Source organism: Heptranchias perlo, chromosome 1, assembly GCF_035084215.1.
Source record: "Heptranchias perlo isolate sHepPer1 chromosome 1, sHepPer1.hap1, whole genome shotgun sequence".
NCBI classification, from domain to species: Eukaryota; Metazoa; Chordata; class Chondrichthyes; order Hexanchiformes; family Hexanchidae; genus Heptranchias; species Heptranchias perlo.
This window is the reverse complement of record NC_090325.1, coordinates 4,345,958-4,365,611: the sequence shown is the minus strand read 5'-3', so window position 1 is coordinate 4,365,611 and position 19,654 is coordinate 4,345,958. Positions and strand designations below refer to the sequence as shown.

Here is a 19,654-nt window from a genome sequence, read left to right as displayed (position 1 = left end):
TTGGATGGATGGTTTGGGTGGGGTGGGGTGGGGTGGAGAATAAATCATGTCGGGCCGCCGGAGTGTTGAACGGGCCGGGAGCCGCTGTGGGATTCGGCAACCCGAGAAATAATAAAAGAAAATCCCGTAATCTCTTAAAGGGGGCGGTGACCATGAGGCGGCGGGTGGGGCCCACCCCGGAGCTGAGCTCAGTGATGGACTGCGGGGCCCGGAGGCAAGGGCTGCTGCCGCTGCTGGGTCTCTCAGGCTCTGCCCATCCAACTTTGGACATTCTGGAAACTTGTAGAATCACCCAGCAAAGTTTGTCTGTTCCCATTTCGGATTAGTTTGGCTCAGTGACCCACTTGAGCCCATTATCCTGCCTGACACCTTACAATCCTACCGCCTTTATTTCTAGAGGGATGGAGTATAAAAGCAGGGAAGTCATGCTCCAACTGTACAGGGTGCTGGTGAGACCACACCTGGAGTACCGTGTACAGTCCTGGTGCCCTTATTTATGGAAGGACATACTTGCATTGGAGGCGGTTCAGAGAAGGTTCACTCGGTTGATTCCGGGTATGGAAGGGTTGTCTTGAATGATTGAACAGGTTGGGTCTGTACTCATTGGAGTTTAGAAGAATGAGAGGAGATCTTATTGAAACATACAAGATTCTGAGGGGACTCGATAGGGTAGATGCTGAGAGAATGTTGCCCCTCATGGGGGAATCTAAAACTAGGGGGCAGAATAAGGGGTCGCCCGTTTAACATGGAAATGAGGAGGAATTTCTTCTCCCAGAGGGTCGTGAATCTTTGGAATTCTTCACCCCATGAGGCTGAGTCATCGAGTACATTCAAGGCTGATTTAGACACATTTTTGATCATCAAAGGATATGGGGAAAGGGCGGGAAAGTGGAATTGAGGTAAAAATCAGATCAGCCATAATCTCAATAAATGGCGGAGCTGGCTTGAAGGGCTGAACGGCCTCCTCCTGCTCCTATCTCTTACGGTCGCACAGAAGGAGGCCATTCGGCCTGTTCTTATGCCGGAAAGAGCTATCCAGTTTAGTCCCATAACCCTGCAATTAGGCCTCTTCAGGTACATGTCCAGTTGCCTTTTGAAAGCTCCAATGGAATCTGATTTCCACCACCCTTCAGGAAGTACGTTCCCGTGCTTGACAACCCTCTGTGAAAACATTTCTCCCCAATTCCCCTCTGGTTCTTCAGCCAATTATTTTCATTTTAAATCTGTGGCCTCTGGTTACTGATCCACTTGCCAGAGGAAACACTTTCTCCTTACTTAAAATCATAGAAAATTTATGGCACAGAAGGAGGCCATCCGGCCGATCGTGCCCGTGCCGGCCAAAAATGAGACATCCAGCCTAATCCCACTTTCCAGCACTTGGTCCGTAGCCCTGTAGGTTACGGCACTTCAAGTGCACATCCAGGTACTTTTTAAATGAGTTGAGGGTTTCTGCCTCTACCACCCTTTCAGGCAGTGAGTTCCAGACCACTCTCTGGGTGAAATAAATTTCCCTGTAATCCTTCTACCAATCACTTTAAATCTATGCCCTCTGGTTATTGACCTCTCTGCTAAGGGAAACATAGAAAATAGGAGCAGGAGTAGGCCATTTGGCCCTTCGAGCCTGCTCCGTCATTCAATATGATCATGGCTGATCCTCTATCTTAATACCATATTCCCACTCTCTTCCCATAGATGGAGCATGGTCACTTGCTCCACCAAAGCCCCTCATAATTTTGCACACCTCTATTAGGTCTCCCCTTAACTTCCTCTGTTCTAAGGAGAACAATCCCAGCTTCTCCAGTCTCTCCACATAAGTGAAGTCCCTCATCCCTGGTATCTTCCTGGTAAATCTCCTCTGCACCCTCTCTAAGGCCTTGACATCCTTCCTAAATTGTGGTGCCTAGAATTGTACACAATAATCCTGCTGAGGCCTAACCAGTGATTTGTAACATGACTTCCTTGTTTTTGTATTCTGTGCCCCTATTTACAAAGCCAAGTATCTCTTACCCTTTCTTAGCAGCCTTATCAACTTGCCCTGCCACCTTTAAAGATTTCTGACTATGACCCTCCAGCTCCCTCTGCTCTTGCACCTCCTCAAAATAGTACCATTCAGATTATATTGCCTCTCCTTGTCGTTTCTCCTAAAGTGCATCACTTCACACTTATCCGCATTAAATTGCATCTGCCATGTGTCTGCCCATTTCACCAGTCTGTCTATGTTCTCCTGAAGTCTGCTAATATCCTGCTCACTATTTACTACATTTCCAAGTTTTGTATCATCCACAAGCTTTGAAATTGTACTCTCTATACCCAAGTCGTGGTCATTTATATATTTAACAAGAAAAGCAATGGTCTTGATACCGATCCCTGGGGGACCCCACTGCATACTTCTCTTCGGTCAGAAAAACATCCGTTCACCACTACTCTCTGCCTCCTGTCCCTTAGCCAATTATGTACCCAGGTTACCATCGCCCCTTTAATCCCATGTGCTTCTATTTTCCGAATAAGTCTGTTATGTGGTACTTTTGAAAGGCCATGTGTACATTTACTGCTCTACCTTCATCAACCCTCTCTCTTCATCAAAGAATTCAATCAGGATAGTCAGACATGATTTGCCTTTAACAAATCCGTGCTCGCTGTCCCTTATTAACCGATGTTTCTCCAAGTGAGAATTAATTTTGTCCTTGACAATGGACTCTAGTAGTTTTCCCACCACTGATGTTAGATTGGCTGGCCTGTAATTACCAGATTTACCCCTCCCCCTTTTTTTGAACAGGGGTGTAACATCTGCAATCTTCCAGTCCTCTGGCACCACTCTCATATCCAAGGAGGATTGAAAGATTGAGGTCTGAGCTTCTGCTATCTCCACCCTTGCTTCCCTCAGCATCCCATCTGGACCGGGTGATTGGTTAACTTGAGTGATGGCAACCTATTTAGCACCTCCTTTCTATTTATTTTTAACCTAGAATCATAGAAAGGTTACAGCACAGAAGGAGGCCATTCGGCCCATTGAATCCACACTGGCTCTATGTAAGAGCAATCCGGCTAGTCCCACTCCCCTGCCCTTTCCCTGTAGCCCTGCAAATTTTTTCCTTTCAAATACTTATCCAGTTCCCTTTTGAAGGCCATGATTGAATCTGCCTCCACCACCCCCTTGGGCAGTGCATTCCAGATCCTAACCACTCGCTGTGTAAAAAAGTTTTTCCTCATGTCACCTTTGGTTCTTTTGTCAATCACCTTAATCTATGCTCTCTGGTTCTTGACCCTTCTGCCAATGGGAACAGTTTCTCTCTATCTACTCTGTCTAGACCCTTCATGATTTTGAATACTTCGATCAAATCTCGCAACCATCTCTGTTCCAAGGAGAACAACCCCAGCTTCTCCAGTCTATCCACGTAACTAAAGCCCCTCATCTCTGGAATCATTCTAGTAAATCTCTTCTGCACCCTCTCTAAAGCCTTCACATCTTTCCTAAAGTGCGGTGCCCAGAACTGGACACAATACTCCAGTCGTGGCCCAACTTGTGTTTTATAAAGGTTCATCATGACTTCCATACTTTTGTACTCTATGCCTCTATTTATAAAGCCCAGAATCCCGTATACTTTTTTAACCGCTTTCTCAACCTGCCCTGCCACCTTCAACAATTTGTGCACATATACCCCCAGATCTCTCTGTCCCTGTACCCCTTTTAGCCCTCTAGTTTATATTGCCTCTCCCTGTTCTTCCTACCGAAATTATCACTTCACCTGTCCAATCTCTCTGCTCCCTCCTTCTACTGCGAAGAATTGACTTTATGTTCAGCATTTTAGATATTTCGGAGCGATGTGATAAGTTGTTAGGTGCAGTTCCTCCTGTAACATAGTGTGGATGTGTTATTGAGATTTTGAATGAATTTTTGTAACCCATCAAACACACTCCCTCTGGATAAGTATTTGAAAAGAAACATTCCTCAATGGAACGTGGGAACAGGAGGAGGCCATTCAGCCCCTCGAGCCTGTTCGGCCATTCTGATGGATCATGGCTGCACTGTACCTCAACTCCATTTTCGTCGCCTTTGTTCCATATCTCTTGATACCCAACAAAAATCTATCAATCACAGTCTTGAAAATTTCAATGGCCCAACATCCACAGCCTTTTGGAGAGTTCCAGATTTCCGCTATGCTTTGTGTGAGGAAATGTTTCCTGATTTCACTCCTAAATGGATTAACTCTAATTTTAAGATTATGCCCTCTTGTTCTGGATTCCCCCACCAGAGGAAATTGTTTCTCTATATCTACCCTATCGAATCCTTTTATTATTTTTAACACCTCGATTAGATCACCACTCAACCTTCCAAACTGAGGAGAATACAAGCCAAATTTATGCAACCTCGCCTCATAATTTAACCCGCTAAGCCCTGGTATCATTCTGGTAAATCAACACTGTACCCCCTCCAAGGCCAATATATCCTTCCTGAGGTGCAGTCCCAGAACTGCACGCAGTACTCCAGGCGGGGCCTGAACATGATCTGTACAACTGAAACGTAACTTACTTTCTCACTTTTGTATTCCAGCCTCCTTGAGATAAAGGCCAACATTCCATTTGCCTTCGTACCTGTGCACTCGCTTTTAGTGATTTGTTTACATGGGCACCCAAATCCATTGCTCTTCCACAATTCCTAGTTTTGCACGATAAAGAAAATATTCCGATTTGTCCAAAGTGAATGACCTCACTCTTCCCCACATTGATTTCCATCTGCTACAGTTTTGCCCATTCACTTAATCTGTCTATGTCCCTTTGCAACTTCCTGCTCCCATCCACACAGCTTACTCTGCCTCTTAACTTGGGTATGCAACTCTCTGTACCTTCATTCAAATCATTGATATCTATGGAGAAAAACTGAGGTTCCCTGGAGCAGCACTTGTCACATCCCACCAATCAGAATACACTCCCTTTATCCCTAATCTCTGTCTCCTAACTAGAATCATAGAAAGGTTACAGCACTGAAGGAGGCCGTTCAGCCCTTTGAGTCCACCTGGCTCAATGCAAGAGCAATCCAGCTAATCCCTATCCCCATAGCCCTGCAAATTTTTTTCTTTCAAGTACTTATCTAGATCCCTTTTGCAGGCCGTGATTGAATCTGCCTCCACCACCCGCTCCCAACCAGTTATTCCCTTATTCACTATGTTGGTAACCTCAACTAGATTAGTCATACTGACCCACCCATCGCGAACCCATGCTGACTCTCTGATCAGCTTGTTTTTGTCCAAGTGCAGTCATTTAGGCACCCCTTTTGCTAACAGTAAGATCCCACAAACGGTTGAAGGACTAGTTAATTTTTTTGGTGGTGGTGGTTGAGGGAAGAATGATGTGGGCTGTAGGTAGCCCTTCCGTTGTATCCCTGTGAGTTTTGAGCCATGAAGGACCAAGCTATGAGGTGCATTTGTGGCAAAAAGACATAGCAGCTGGAGGGAGGGAGGGATGGATGGATGTGGCCTGCACTGATCTGTTACTGAAGTCAGCTTTGCAGCACGCATGTCTTTTTACCAAAGGACCTGAATTAAGTAGTTGGTGATGAGGAACCCTAGTGTGTGACAGCAGACTTGGATGCTGAAGGAGGATACTGGTCTTGTAGTTGACAACTTTCAGATTCGAAGGCTATGCTTGGAGATCAGGTTTGAAAACTTGTGCTCCTATATCCAAGGGTCAGTGCTCACCACCATTGTTGGGCTGTAGGGAGGCAAGCAGTTGCTGTTGAAGCTCTACACCCCAGCCAGTGGACTCACTGCTTGATAGGCAATGGTGTGTGTCCATGTTGTGGTCATCAGGACGATAACAATTCAATCCCTCTTTATAATGAGCTGTGGTGCTCTTGAGGGGCTCCTGGCACTTGCTGCCCACCAACTGAGGTGATCCTCACCTAGTGCGGAAGGGAGAGTGATGAGGTAATCAGGTTCTCTTTGGGATCGAGAGTGCTCCAAGATGACATACCTGGTGAAGTTTGAAACCGAGTTAACATCATGTGGCTGCACTTTTGTTTGAGGTGTACTCACTATTTCCTACCAAACACAGTAGCTAATTTGCACAAGCAAGGCCATACAAATAGCAAGTGAGATAAATGACCAGTTAATCTGTTTTAGTTGAGGGATGAATGTTGGCCAGGACACTGGGACTACTCCCTGTTGTTCTTTTTTTAAAAAAAAACTGCCATTGGATCTTTTGCAACCACCTGAACAGGCAGATCAGGTCTCTGCTTAATGCCTCGTCCCACAGTACTGCAGTGAAGTATCTGTCTAAATCATGTGATCAAATCCTGGAAATTTGACGCCACAACCATGTGACTCAGGCAAGATTTACCAATTGAGCCAAACTGACCATGTTGAAGAGAAGGGTTTTCAGGAAGTTCACTCCACATTGCTCTGGTGATACTAGTAGAGGATGGGGCTGCTACTTCTCTTTCACTGGAATGGCTGCTGAATGGGTTTGGGAGTTCTTACAGCCCCTCCCGAATATTCTGTTCCTCTGGCCTCTAGTGCATCCCTTTTCCCTTTGCCCCACCATTGGCGGCCATGCCTTCAACTACCTAGGCCCCGTGCTCTGCAATTTCCTCCCTAAACCTCTCCACCTGTATCTCCTCCTTTAACATCCTCCTCAAACCCCACCTCTGACCAAGCTTCAGGACGTCCCTCCTAAGATCTTCTTTGGCTTGATGTCCATTTTGTGTTTATCACGCCCCTGTGAAGTGCTTTGTGACGTTTTACTATCTTAAGTGCTGTATTAAGGCACGTTGTTCCAGTAATCAGTGCCAATGTTGTATGTATGTAGGTATCTACTCTTAACTCATTCTCTTCCTGGTTGCTATGCTATATTTGATGCCAGTGGAGAACGGAAAGAGTGAAGATGTTGTAATGAGTGGTTTGGCAGATCTCAAACAGTGGTCCTGGTGGTGCCCACTTCAGATCACACTGCCATTCAGCCCATCTTAGTGCATCCGTCCAGCAAGAGCCTTTAATGAACCTGGGATTTTCACCGTCACTACTTTATAGTGTCTAACCTTTTGTATCGCCTAGTCCCGGATTGAAAGGAATGTGTCTGGCCCAGTGCAGATAGCTAAATGGCCATTAAGTCACAAACTGAGAGTGCAGCTGGGATTTTCAGCTTCGGACCCCAGTGATCAGGCTGTTGTGCCACAATGCCGTGTTTGTTGCTGAGTACCCTCCAATAGGATCAGTCTCAAGTAGCGGAGCAGAGAGGGAAGTGGAAGGGTGAAAATTAATTCGGGATGTGATACAGCTGAGTGACTTGCTACGGCAGTTAAGTGAACCTCGTTGGTGTGGGGCTGGAGTGATATATAGGCCCAGACTGGGTAAGGACGGCAGGTTTCCTTCCCTAAAGGACATTATTGAACCAGTTGGGTTTTTAACCACAATCCAACAGCTTTCTGGGTTACTTTTACTGAGGAACTGAAAGGGTTTGGGGGAAGAGGCAAAAGACTATAGTGATTGTAATACTGATACTGAGCAGGTGAAGGAGCGTAAAACTGTGGAGCTTCTTACCTTCATCGGTCCTTCCTCTTATAAGCTTTTAAACCCTAAGCTCTTTTTTTAGTGCAAGAGCATCGCTGGCATTTATTGCCTATCCCTAATTGCCCTTGAGAAGGTGGTGGTGAGCCGCCTTCTTGAACCGCTGCAGTCCGTGTAGTGAAGGTTCTCCCACAGTGCTATAAGGTAGGGAGTTCCAGGATTTTGACCCAGCGGCGATGAATTATTGGCTAGGCAATATTTAGAACAGTTTTAGTGCCCTACCTTAGGAAGGATATCAAGACTATGGACTAGGTGCGGGGATGAGAGACTTTAGTTGTGAGGAGAGACCAGAGAAATTGGGGCCCATTTCATTAGAGCAAAGAAGGTTAAACGGAGATCTAAAAGAGCAGTCCAAAATTATGAAGAATTTTGATAGCATAAATAGGGCAAAATGAATTCCCCTGATTAGTGAGTCGGTAACTCGGGGGCATAAATTTAAAATTGAAAGGAACAGAGAAATTATTTTACACAGAGGGTTGTCGGGACAGAATGAAACACTGGTGGAAGCTGAATCCATAATAGCTTTTAAAATGGGAGTGGATAAATATTTTAAGACAAGTTTAAAACAGTTGGGCAGAAGAACGGGAGAAAGTGGATAGCTCTTTCAGAAAGCCACCACAGGCACGATGGGCCTAACAGCCGCCTCCTTTACTATAAAATTCTGTGATTCTAATTGCAATTTCTTGGTTTACATCGTTGTCTTCTAGTCTTTTCAACCTTGGTGGTGTTTTGTGCTATGGACTTTGGTCTTCAACAGGTGACTCAATAAAACGATAGCGTCCAAATATTAATAGTCTCAACTTGCTTTTCAATCCCAGTCCACACCAGTCATCCTCCTCAAGGAAGGGACGGACACTTCCCAGGGGACTCCACAGCTGATCAGTAACATCAATGCCTGCCAGGTGATCGCTGAGGCCGTTCGTACCACGTTGGGACCACGTGGGATGGACAAGCTCCTCGTGGATGACAGAGGTAAGGACAGTGGGCATGTTGTCCCAATATTTCTAACTTTTCCACTATGAATTTGTGTGACACCAGAATAGTAAATATTCTCAAACGGTATTCAGTAGCTGCACCACATTGCTTTATTATTTATATTTCAGAGGCAGCGTGGATACAAAATTGGCTAAGGGACAGAAAGCAGAGAATAGTGTTGAACGGTTGTTTTTCAGACTGGAGGGAAGTATATAGTGGTGTTCCCTAGGGGTCAGTATTAGGACCACTGCTCTTTGGACTTGGGTATACAGGATATAACTTCAAAGTTTGCAGATGACATGAAACTTGGAAATGTAGTAAACAATGTGGAGGATAGTAACAGACTTTAGGAGGACAGAGACAGACTGGTGAAATGGGCAGACATGTGGCAGATGAAATTTAATGCAGAGATGTGTGAAATGATACATTTGGTAGGAAGTTCGAGGAGAGGCAACATAAACTAAATAGTACAATTTTAAAGGGAGTGCAGGAACAGAGAGACCTGGGGATGTAGGTACACAGATCTTTGAAGGTGGGAGGCCAAGTTGAGAAGGCTGTTTTTAAAAAAAAAACATATGGGATCCTGGGCTTTATTAATAGAGGCATAGAGTACACAAGCAAGGAAGTTGTGTTAAACCTTTATAAAACACTGGTTAGGCCTCAGCTGGAGTGTTGTGTTCAATTCTGGGCACCACACTTTAGGAAGGATGTCAAGGCCTTAGAGAGGGTGCAGAAGAGATTTACTAGAATGGTACCAGGGATGAGGGACTTCAGTTATGTGGAGAGACTGGAGAAGCTGGGGTTGTTCTCCTTAGAACAGAGAAGGTTAAAGGGAAATTTGATAGAGGTGTTCAAAATCATGAAATGTTTTGATGGAATAAATAAGGAGGGTCGGTAACCAGAGAACACAGATTTAAGGCAATTGGCAAAAGAGCCAGAAGTGACATGAAACATTTATTTACGCAGCGAGTTGTGATGATCTGGAATGCGCTGCCTGAAAGGGCGGTGGAAGCAGATTCAATAATAACTTTCAAAAGGGAATTAGATAAATACTTGAAGGGAAAAAATTTACAGGGCTATGGAGAAAGAGCAGGGTAATGGGACTAATTGGACAGCTCGTTCAAAGATCTGGCACAGGCATGATGGGCTGAATGGCCTCCTATGCTGTACCTACTATGATTGTGATATTGTGTGTATGTTGCAGGCCATTGAATAGACTGGTGCATTATAATGTGCCATGCAGTTTGTGGAATGGTTTAAAATAACCTTTGCCCTTAATACAGTGCTAAATTTAATTTTGAAAATCTAAATGCTCATGTAGAGTTGCCATTAGTTTCCCAGCCCCACTCCCTAAGTTCCTGATGCTTGTCAGCACCCCTCGCTACTGTAACCATTCTTCGTGCACGGGCTTAGATGGGTGTTTCAAGCTGTTTGACCATGAGGATCATCGTTACTGGACACATGGCTGTTCCTCAGTGACATCCGCACATGCAGTTTGCAACTGGGAATCACCCAATACATGTATGAGTGGGAACTCATTCTGGCCCACTCCCCATGCTGATGCCAGTTGTGCTTCCACTACTGCTCAGCTAATCCAACATAGACCAAGGATTGAGCCTGGCACCTTTTACTTTGTGTGACTAAGTGGTGCATACTAGATGGTTCGAAGAGACTCTGGAGCGTTATTGCTCTGGAAACACATTTTCCGGGGTTTCTCCCATGTGTCGCATACTCCAAGTTTAACCATGTGTGGTGTTTTTTTTAGGGAAAGCTACCATTTCAAATGATGGAGCCACCATCTTGAAGCTTCTCGATGTTGTTCATCCAGCTGCAAAAACCCTTGTGGACATCGCAAAATCACAAGATGCTGAGGTAAAATGAATTAATGTACTTTTGTTTCCTCTTTTCAAAAAAAACATGCAAGGGACACAGTGGGTCAGACCTTGTCCTTTTACACTCTGGGACCAGGTGAGACAGAGGGTCAGACTCTGTCCTTTCATACTCTGGGACAGTGGGGCGGACACTGTCCCTTCACACTCTGGGACGGTGGGGCGGACACTGTCCCTTCACACTCTGGGACGGTGGGGCGGACAGTGTCCCGTCACGCGGTGGGGCGGACAGTGTCACGTCCTTTTGAACTCCAGTCCGTAATTGTTGTAGGGATGAAGTTTAAAATGTACATCAAGTTAATATGGTGACCGTTCTTGTGTGTGTTTCTAGGTGGGCGATGGGACCACTTCCGTTACCCTACTGGCTGCGGAATTCCTGAGACAGATCAAATCCTACGTGGAAGAGTCTCTTCACCCCCAGATTATTATCCGAGCCTTTCGTACGGCCACGCAGTTGGTAATATGGCTCTTCATTTATTTCTCTGTGACTGTTGCAGGGCTATGATTTAATGGATGCTTACAGGTCTCTGATACCTCATCCAAATGGCCATCCTTCCATGTGCCAGTCCAGACTCAGTGCTGGTATTCAACCACAGGGGGCATGACAGTGAAGGTCGTCGTCATGTATTAATAGGGTTTCCTGGAAAGTAATCCCAAAGACACGCGCTCAGTTTATTGATTTATTATCCCTTTGTCTCTCTTTATCTCCCCCCCAACTCAGTGTGATTTCATGTTTTGTGACGTACACATTAACCAGTGAGCAGGAGCATTCACCACAACTTAACAGTTGGAGCCTATCACGGCTGTAAGGGTTTGTTGCTGTGTTCTGAATTATCTGTGTGTTGTCCACTCTTCCGAGGTTTGAAGTGTGATCTAAATCACACGTGGCACCCTCTGTGACTGACCATAGTGCACATTCCTTCTCGACCTTCCTGCAGCCTTTGACACGGTTGACCACACCATCCTCCTCCAACGCCTCTCCTCCGTTAAACAGCTGAGTGCCCTAACTTGGTTACATAAGAACATAAGAAGTAGGAGCAGGAGTAGGCCATTCGGCCCCTCGAGCCTGCTCCAGCATTCAATCAGATCATGGCTGATATCCGACCTCAACTCCACTTTCCCGCCCGATCCCCATATCCATTGATTCCAAAAATCAGTCTATCTCAGCCTTGAATATACTCAATGTCTCAGCATCCACAGCCCTCGGGTAGAGAATTCCAAAGGTTCACAACCCTCTTAGTGAAGAAATTCCTCTTCACCCCAGTCCTAAATGGCCGACCCCTTTTCCACTCTTGCCTATCTGGTCGCAGCCAGAGAATATCCTGCAATGGCTTCTCTTCCCACCCCGCACCGTTACCTCTGGAGCCCCCAAGGATATGGAACCTTGGCCTCATCCTATTCCTCATCTACATGCTGCCCCTGGCCGACAACATCCAACGACATGACGTCATGTTCCACGTGTATACTGTCGACACTCAGCTCTACCTCACCATTGCCCCTATTTTGACCCCCTCCAGTGCCTCTGATTTGTCACCCTGCTTGTCCTACATCCAGTCCTGGATGAGCCACTATTTCCTCCAATTAAACATTGGGAAGACCGAAGCCATTGTCTTCGGTCCCCGCCACAAACTCCCTTCCCTCGCCGCTGATTTCATCCACCTCACTGGCCACTGTCTCAGACTGAACCAGACTATTCGCAGCCTCAGTGTCCCATTCGTCCGTGAGCTGAGCTTCCAACTCCCGTGTCCTCATTGTAAACACTGCCTACTTCCACCTCCATCATATTGCCCGTCTCTGCCCCTACTGTAGCCCATCTTCTGAAACCCTCATACATACATTTGTTACCTTCAGATTCAACTATTCCAATGCTCCCCTGGCTGGCCTCCCATCTTGCACCCTCCATAAACTTGAGCTCATCCAAAACTCTGTTGCCTGTATCCTAACCTGTATCAAATCCCATTCACCCATCACCCTTGTGCTTTCTTATCTACATTGGTTCATGGGCTATCAAAGCCTGAAATTTAAAATTCTCACCCCTCCCCATCTGTAACGTCCTCCAGCCCTACAACCCTCCATGAACAGCTCGCAGTACTCCAGATGTGGTCTCACCAGGGCCAATTACAATTCTAAAATGACCTCTCTGGATTTCTATGCTATACCCCTTGCTATGACAATTTCCTACACATGTATACAATTAGTAAGGTGAGGAGTGCTCTCTTTTCAAGTGTACCCATTCCATATCTTCCTTCAACTCTGGCCTCTTGCGCATCCCCCACTTCCTTCACCCCATCATTAGTGGCCGTGTCTTCAGCTGTCTAGGCTCTAAGCTGTGGAATTCCCTCTCCTTTAAGACCCTCCTTAAAACTGATATTTGACCAAGCTTTTCGACACCCCTCCCAATATCTCATTGGCTGGGTGTTGATTTTTGTTTCATGGCGCTCCTGTGAAGTGCCTTGGGGTGTTTCACTACGTTAAAGGTGCCATATGAATGCAAGTTGTTGTGGTTTTTAAGAGTTTCTGATGCTGTTAATACACTGATCGTTCACTGTTCACTGATCGTTAGTGAGCTTCACAGTCACTGGTATCTCCTCCGCTTTCCCCAATGTTACCAGCACTTAGTTTTAAAAAAAGTGTATTTTAAAAACTTTGCTTGGCTCTGGCAATAGCTCAGTGCACACAGTGTAACGGAGCCGTACAGACCAGGAAGCCCGCAGGATGTTTTTTTCTGCAACCGTGTGGCTGATCTTGATTTTTGTTTTCTGGAACAGGCTGTGGAAAAAATCAAAGCCATCGCTGTAACCGTGAAAAAAGACGACAAGGAGTAAGTATAAAATATGGTTATTTCAGAGATTGTACATGTGGGAACACTGCTTGTGTCGGTCAGGAATGCAGGCACCATGCTACAAGAGAAATGTAAATGAGCCTGGTAACACGGGTACTGATGTGCCCTGGATTGACCGAGAGAAAGCAGCTTCCTGCAGTTCTGATCTCTCAATAACTGCATCAGTGAAATCGGTCCATAGACACTCATTGTGGGTGGCTTTTACATTTATTCAGCTTCTACCAATTATTTGATTTTTTTTTTAAAAAAGAAACATATGAAAATTTTTTAATGGATACACTGCCATCGGCCACCTCCCAGTACTGTACAACCAAGTTTGTAGCGCAGAAGATGTGTCTGTGCTAGCTCTTTGCTGCAGCAATCCAAAACTAATCCCACCACCCCGCTCTCTCTCCATAGCCCTGTATCTTTCTCTACTTGAAATATCTATTTTCCCTTAAAGGATGCTATGGTCTGTCTCAGCCACTCCCTGTGGCAAAGCATTCCATGCTGCATCAACCCTCTGTAGAGAAATTTCTCCTAACCTCTCTAAGTGACAATTTTAAATTGATGGTATCTTTTCACTGACTCCCCAACCAGAGAATATAATCTTTCCCTGTTGGCCCTTTCAAAACCCTTCATAATTTGAAAAACCTCTATAAATTTCCCCCTCTCAAACAGATATGCCACTTTGGATGCTGTTGGGGGGGATGACTTATCAGGGGAAGGCAGCAGCAGCAGCAGCCAACTTCCTGGCACCACGGGTAGCTCTGCTGCACAGGCTGGGAGGAAAAAGAGTGGCAGAGCTATAGTGATAGGGGACTCAATTGTAAGGGGAATAGACAGGCGTTTCTGCGGCCGCAACCGAGACTCCAGGATGGTGTGTTGCCTCCCTGGTGCAAGGATCAAGGATGTCTCGGAGCGGCTACAGAACATTTTGGAGGGGGAGGGCGAACAGCCAGCTGTCGTGGTGCACATAGGCACCAACGATATAGGTAAAAAAGGGGATGAGGTCCTAAAAGCAGAATATAGGGAGTTAGGAGGTAAATTAAAAAATAGGACCTCAAAGGTAGTAATCTCAGGATTGCTGCCAGTGCCACGTGCTAGTCAGAGTAGAAATAGGAGGATATTTCAAATGAATACGTGGCTAGAGGAATGGTGCAAGGGGGAGGGATTCAAATTCCTGGGACACTGGAAACGGTTCTGGGGGAGGTGGGACCAGTACAAACCGGATGGTCTGCACCTGGGCAGGGCCGGGACCGCTGTCCTAGGAGGAGTGTTTGCTAGTGCTGTTGGGGAGGGTTTAAACTAAAGTGGCAGGGGGTTGGGAACCTGAGCAGGGAGAGAGAGGAAAGCGTAACAGGAAGGGACAGAAGGTATGGAGTAATAGGTAAAGTGTTAAAAAAGGAAAAAGCAGGAACTAAGCGTCACAAAACAGATTTGAAAGTTCTTTATCTGAATGCACGTAGCATTCGTAATAAAATGGACGAGTTAACGGCACAAATAACTACGTATGGGTATGATCTTGTGGCCATTACAGAAACATGGCTGCAGGGTGACAACGACTGGGAATTAAATATGCCAGGGTATTTAACAATCAGGAAGGACAGGCAGGAAGGAAGGGGAGGTGGGGTGGCTATGTTAATAAAGGAAGGAATCACTGTAATACAGAGAAATGATATTGGGACAAAGCATCAAGATAATGAAACAGTTTGGGTGGAGATAAGGAATAATAAGGGAAAAAAACATTAGTGGGCGTAGTATATAGGCCTCCTAATAGTTGCAACTCTGCTGGAAGAAGTATTAATCAGGAGATAGTCGGGGCATGTAATAAGGGAACAGCCATAATTATGGGGGATTTTAATTATCATATTAACTGGACAAATCAAATTGGGCAGAGCAGCCTTGAGGACGAGTTCATTGAGTGCATCAGGGATGGATTTCTTGAGCAGTATGTAACTGATCCTACAAGGGGGCAGGCAACCTTGGACCTGGTCCTGTGTAATGAGTCAGGATTAATTAATAATGTCCTAGTTAAGGATCCCCTTGGAACGAGCGACCACAACATGGTTGAATTCCATATCCAATTAGAGGGTGAGAAGGTTGATTCTCAAACAAGCGTACTGAGCTTGAATAAAGGAGACTATGATGGTATGAGAGCGGAATTGATTAAAGTGGACTGGGAAAATAGATTAAAGGGTAAGACGGTACATGAGCAGTGGTGTTCATTTAGGGAGTTATTTTACAACTTTCAAAATAAATATATTCCACTGAGGAAAAAAGGGTGTAAAAGAAATGACAGCCACCCGTGGCTAAGTAAAGAAATCAAGGATAGTATCCGACTAAAAACAAGGACATATAAGGTAGCCAAACTTAGTGGGAGGATAGAAGATTGGGAATTCTTCAAAAGACAGCAAAAAGTAACTAAAGGATTGATTAAGAAAGGGAAGTTAGATTATGAAAAGAAATTAGCAAAAAATATAAAAACAGATAGCAAGAGTTTCTATAGTTATATAAAAAGAAAAAGGGTGGCTAAGGCAAACATAGGTCCCTTAGAGGATGAGACCGGGAAATTAATGGTGGGAAACATGGAGATGGCAAAAATGCTGAACAAATATTTTGTTTCAGTCTTTACAGTAGAGGACACTAAGAATATCCCAACACTGGACAAACAGGGGACTCTCGGGGGGGGGGGGGGGAGGAGCTAAATACGATTAAAATCACTCAGGAGATGGTACTCAGTAAAATAATGGGACTCAAGGCGGATAAATCCCCTGGACCTGATGGCTTCCATCCTAGGGTCTTGAGGGAAGTGGCAGTAGGGATTGTGGATGCTTTGGTGATAGTTTTTCAAAATTCCCTGGACTCAGGAGAGGTCCCGGCAGATTGGAAAACTGCTAATGTAACACCGTTATTTAAAAAGGGTAGTAGGCAGAAGGCTGGAAATTATAGGCCAGTTAGCTTAACATCTGTGGTGGGTAAAATTTTGGAGTCTATTATTAAGGAGACAGTAACGGAACATTTAGATAAGCATAATTTAATAGGACAAAGTCAGCATGGCTTTATGAAGGGGAAGTCATGTCTGACAAATTTGCTTGAGTTCTTCGAGGATATAACGTATAGGGTGGATAAAGGGGAACCAGTGGACGTAGTGTATTTAGACTTCCAGAAGGCATTCGACAAGGTGCCACATAAAAGATTATTACTTAAGATAAAAAATCACGGGATTGGGGGTAATATTCTGGCATGGGTGGAGGATTGGTTATCAAACAGGAAGCAGAGAGTTGGGATAAATGGTTCATTTTCGGACTGGCAACCAGTAACCAGTGGTGTTCCACAGGGGTCGGTGCTGGGTCCCCAACTCTTTACAATCTATATTAACGATTTGGAGGAGGGGACCGAGTGCAACATATCAAAATTTGCAGATGATACAAAGATGGGAGGGAAAGTAGAGAGTGAGGAGGACATAAAAAACCTGTAAGGGGATATAGACAGGCTGGGTGAGTGGGCGGAGATTTGGCAGATGCAATATAATATTGGAAAATGTGAGGTTATGCACTTTGGCAGGAAAAATCAGAGAGCAAGTTATTTTCTTAATGGCGAGAGACTGGAAAGTACTGCAGTACAAAGGGATCTGGGGGTCCTAGTGCAAGAAAATCAAAAAGTTGGTATGCAGGTGCAGCAGGTGATCAAGAAAGCCAACGGAATGTTGGCTTTTATTGCTAGGGGGATAGAATATAAAAACAAGGAGGTATTGCTGCAGTTATATAAGGTATTGGTGAGACCGCACCTGGAATACTGCATACAGTTTTGGTCTCCATACTTAAGAAAAGACATACTTGCTCTCGAGGCAGTACAAAGAAGGTTCACTCGGTTAATCCCGGGGATGAGGGGGCGGACATATGAGGAGAGGTTGAGTAGATTGGGACTCTACTCATTGGAGTTCAGAAGAATGAGAGGCGATCTTATTGAAACATATAAGATTGTGAAGGGTCTTGATCGGGTGGATGCAGTAAGGATGTTCCCAAAGATGGGTGAAACTAGAACTAGGGGGCATAATCTTAGAATAAGGGGCTGCTCTTTCAAAACTGAGATGAGGAGAAACTTCTTCACTCAGAGGGTGGTAGGTCTGTGGAATTTGCTGCCCCAGGAAGCTGTGGAAGCTACATCATTAGATAAATTTAAAACAGAAATAGACAGTTTCCTCGAAGTAAAGGGAATTAGGGGTTATGGGGAGCGGGCAGGAAATTGGACATGAAGCTGAGTTCGGATCGGTCAATGCCCTGTGGGTGGCGGAGAGGGCCCAGGGGCTATGTGGCCGGGTCCTGCTCCGACTTCTTGTGTTCTTTAGATTTGTGGTTGGGATCAGATCAGCCATGATCTTATTGAATGGCGGAGCAGGCTCGAGGGGCCGATTGGCCTACTCCTGCTCCAATTTCTTATGTTCTTAAATTCTCCCCTTAGCCCCCCCTGCTCCAGTGGCGTTAGTTCCATTTTCTCCAGTCTCACAACTATAGTTTCCATCCTTGGCACCGTCCCTTAAGTGTCCGTTCTCCACGTGTGAGTTCAGAAAGTGCTGGCAGGCCATTCGATAGTTGAGGACATCGCACATGGGGCCTGTTCCTGATCTCAACAGACCATCATGCACCATCACTTTCTAGCAGGGAGCACTAGATAGTGACCTGGCTGATTTTTCTGCCATCCCCCCTCACCCTCCCTCCAAACCAGGGGGTCTTCATTTGGTAGAAGTCCAACAATAATGCTGTGTGAAACCTTAGTTGTGAGTTTAGCATTGCCAACCTGGCATGGATCTGAAACGGTGGGTTTGGTGGTAGAGAAGCTGGATTCTTTTTGCTAAATTCTGTGTTCAGGATGATGATTGGCTGTAGAATGAAATACGTTTCATTTGGGGCACCCAGGTCACAATAGAGTACTTCCCAATTAGGTGAATCATCCAGAGTAAAGCCCTCTGCACTTCGCACCGACAATGTGCCTTAGCCCTAACCTATGGCACTACCTGTAACATTCTCCACCTCCTTCACTACTCACCCTGTGGCCTCTCTGAGCCTATTTAGTGTCAGTTTTGTGCTTTGGGTCTCCGACACTGGTCAAAGATTGAGACCACCTCAAAATGATTTCACATAGGAGGGCTGTGTTTTTTCAAAAAAATTTCTGGATCAATGTTACATTTTTAAAATTTATTATGGGAATTTTTTTTATTCGTTCATGGGATGTGGGCGTTGCTAGCAAGGCCGGCATTTATTGCCAATCCCGAGTTGCCCTTGAGAAGGTGGTGGTGGGCCTTCTACTTGAACCGCTACAGTCCGTGTGGTGAAGGTAATCCCACAGTACTGTTAGGTAGAGAGTTCCAGGATTTTGACCCAGTGACGATATATGTCCCAAGTCCGGATGGTGTGTGACTTGGACATGATGGTGTTCCCATACATCTTCTGACCTTATCCTTGGTGGTGGAGGTTTAGGAAGTGCTGTCGAAGAAGCCTTGGTGAGTTGCTGCAGTGCAATCCTATATGTAGGGCACACTTCAGACACGGTGCACCGATGGTGGAGGGAGTGCATGTTTATGGTGGTGGATGAGTTATCGATCAAGTGGGCTGCTTTGTAATTCCATTAACAGGCCAGGTGCAGATGTGGAATGACCTTGCCTTGTAGTTTTAGCGCTGCTCCTTTCAACGTACACTGTTTGTTTTCTCTTGCCCCGCCCTTTGCAGGCATCAGAGACAGCTTCTTGAGAAATGTGCTGCTACTGCCCTCAGCTCCAAGCTGATTGCTGTGCACAAAGGATTCTTCTCCAAGATAGTGGTGGATGCAGTCATGATGCTGGATGATCTTCTCCCACTGAAAATGATTGGGATGAAGAAAGTTCAAGGAGGTGCTCTGGAGGTCAGTGTTGGGCAGCATTAATCCTAGCCGGTATCATTTGTATGCAATAAATTATTTTTCTTGCTGGAAGCAAATACCAAAAGAATTTCACATGCCCCCTCTCCCCCCCCCCCCCCCCCCCACCAATATCTTAGTGAGTTTTAAAAAAATATCTGTTCTTTTAATTTGTAAAGGTTTAGCATAACTTCCTTGCTTTTATACTGTGTGCCTCTATAAAGCCGTATGCTTTTTTAACAGCTTTATCAACTTGACCTACCACCTTCAAAGATTTTCATACATAAACCCCTAGGTCTCCGTTCCTGCACCCCATTTAAAATTGTACTATTTAGTTTGTACTGCATCTCATCACTCTTCATTGCAAAATGCATTACTTCAGTTTGTGGTCAGTGTTGGGACCACTGCTCTTTTTGATACATATTAATGGCCTGGACTTGGGTAGCATAATTTCAAAGTTTGTAGACGACACAAAGCTTGGAAATGTAGTAAACAGTGAGGAGGATAGTAGC

General features: G+C 45.3%; 1 protein-coding gene across 1 annotated transcript in view; it reads left to right on the top strand.

The window, feature by feature from the left end:
* Nucleotides 1–19,654, top strand: part of cct7 (chaperonin containing TCP1, subunit 7 (eta)) — a 36,375-nt gene that overhangs the window by 305 nt on the left and 16,416 nt on the right. The window contains exons 2-6 of the mRNA XM_067978980.1: nt 8,381–8,534; nt 10,303–10,409; nt 10,758–10,883; nt 13,195–13,247; nt 18,977–19,148. Coding sequence (XP_067835081.1) covers nt 8,381–8,534; nt 10,303–10,409; nt 10,758–10,883; nt 13,195–13,247; nt 18,977–19,148 — 612 coding nt within the window. The remainder of the gene's footprint in view (nt 1–8,380; nt 8,535–10,302; nt 10,410–10,757; nt 10,884–13,194; nt 13,248–18,976; nt 19,149–19,654) is intronic.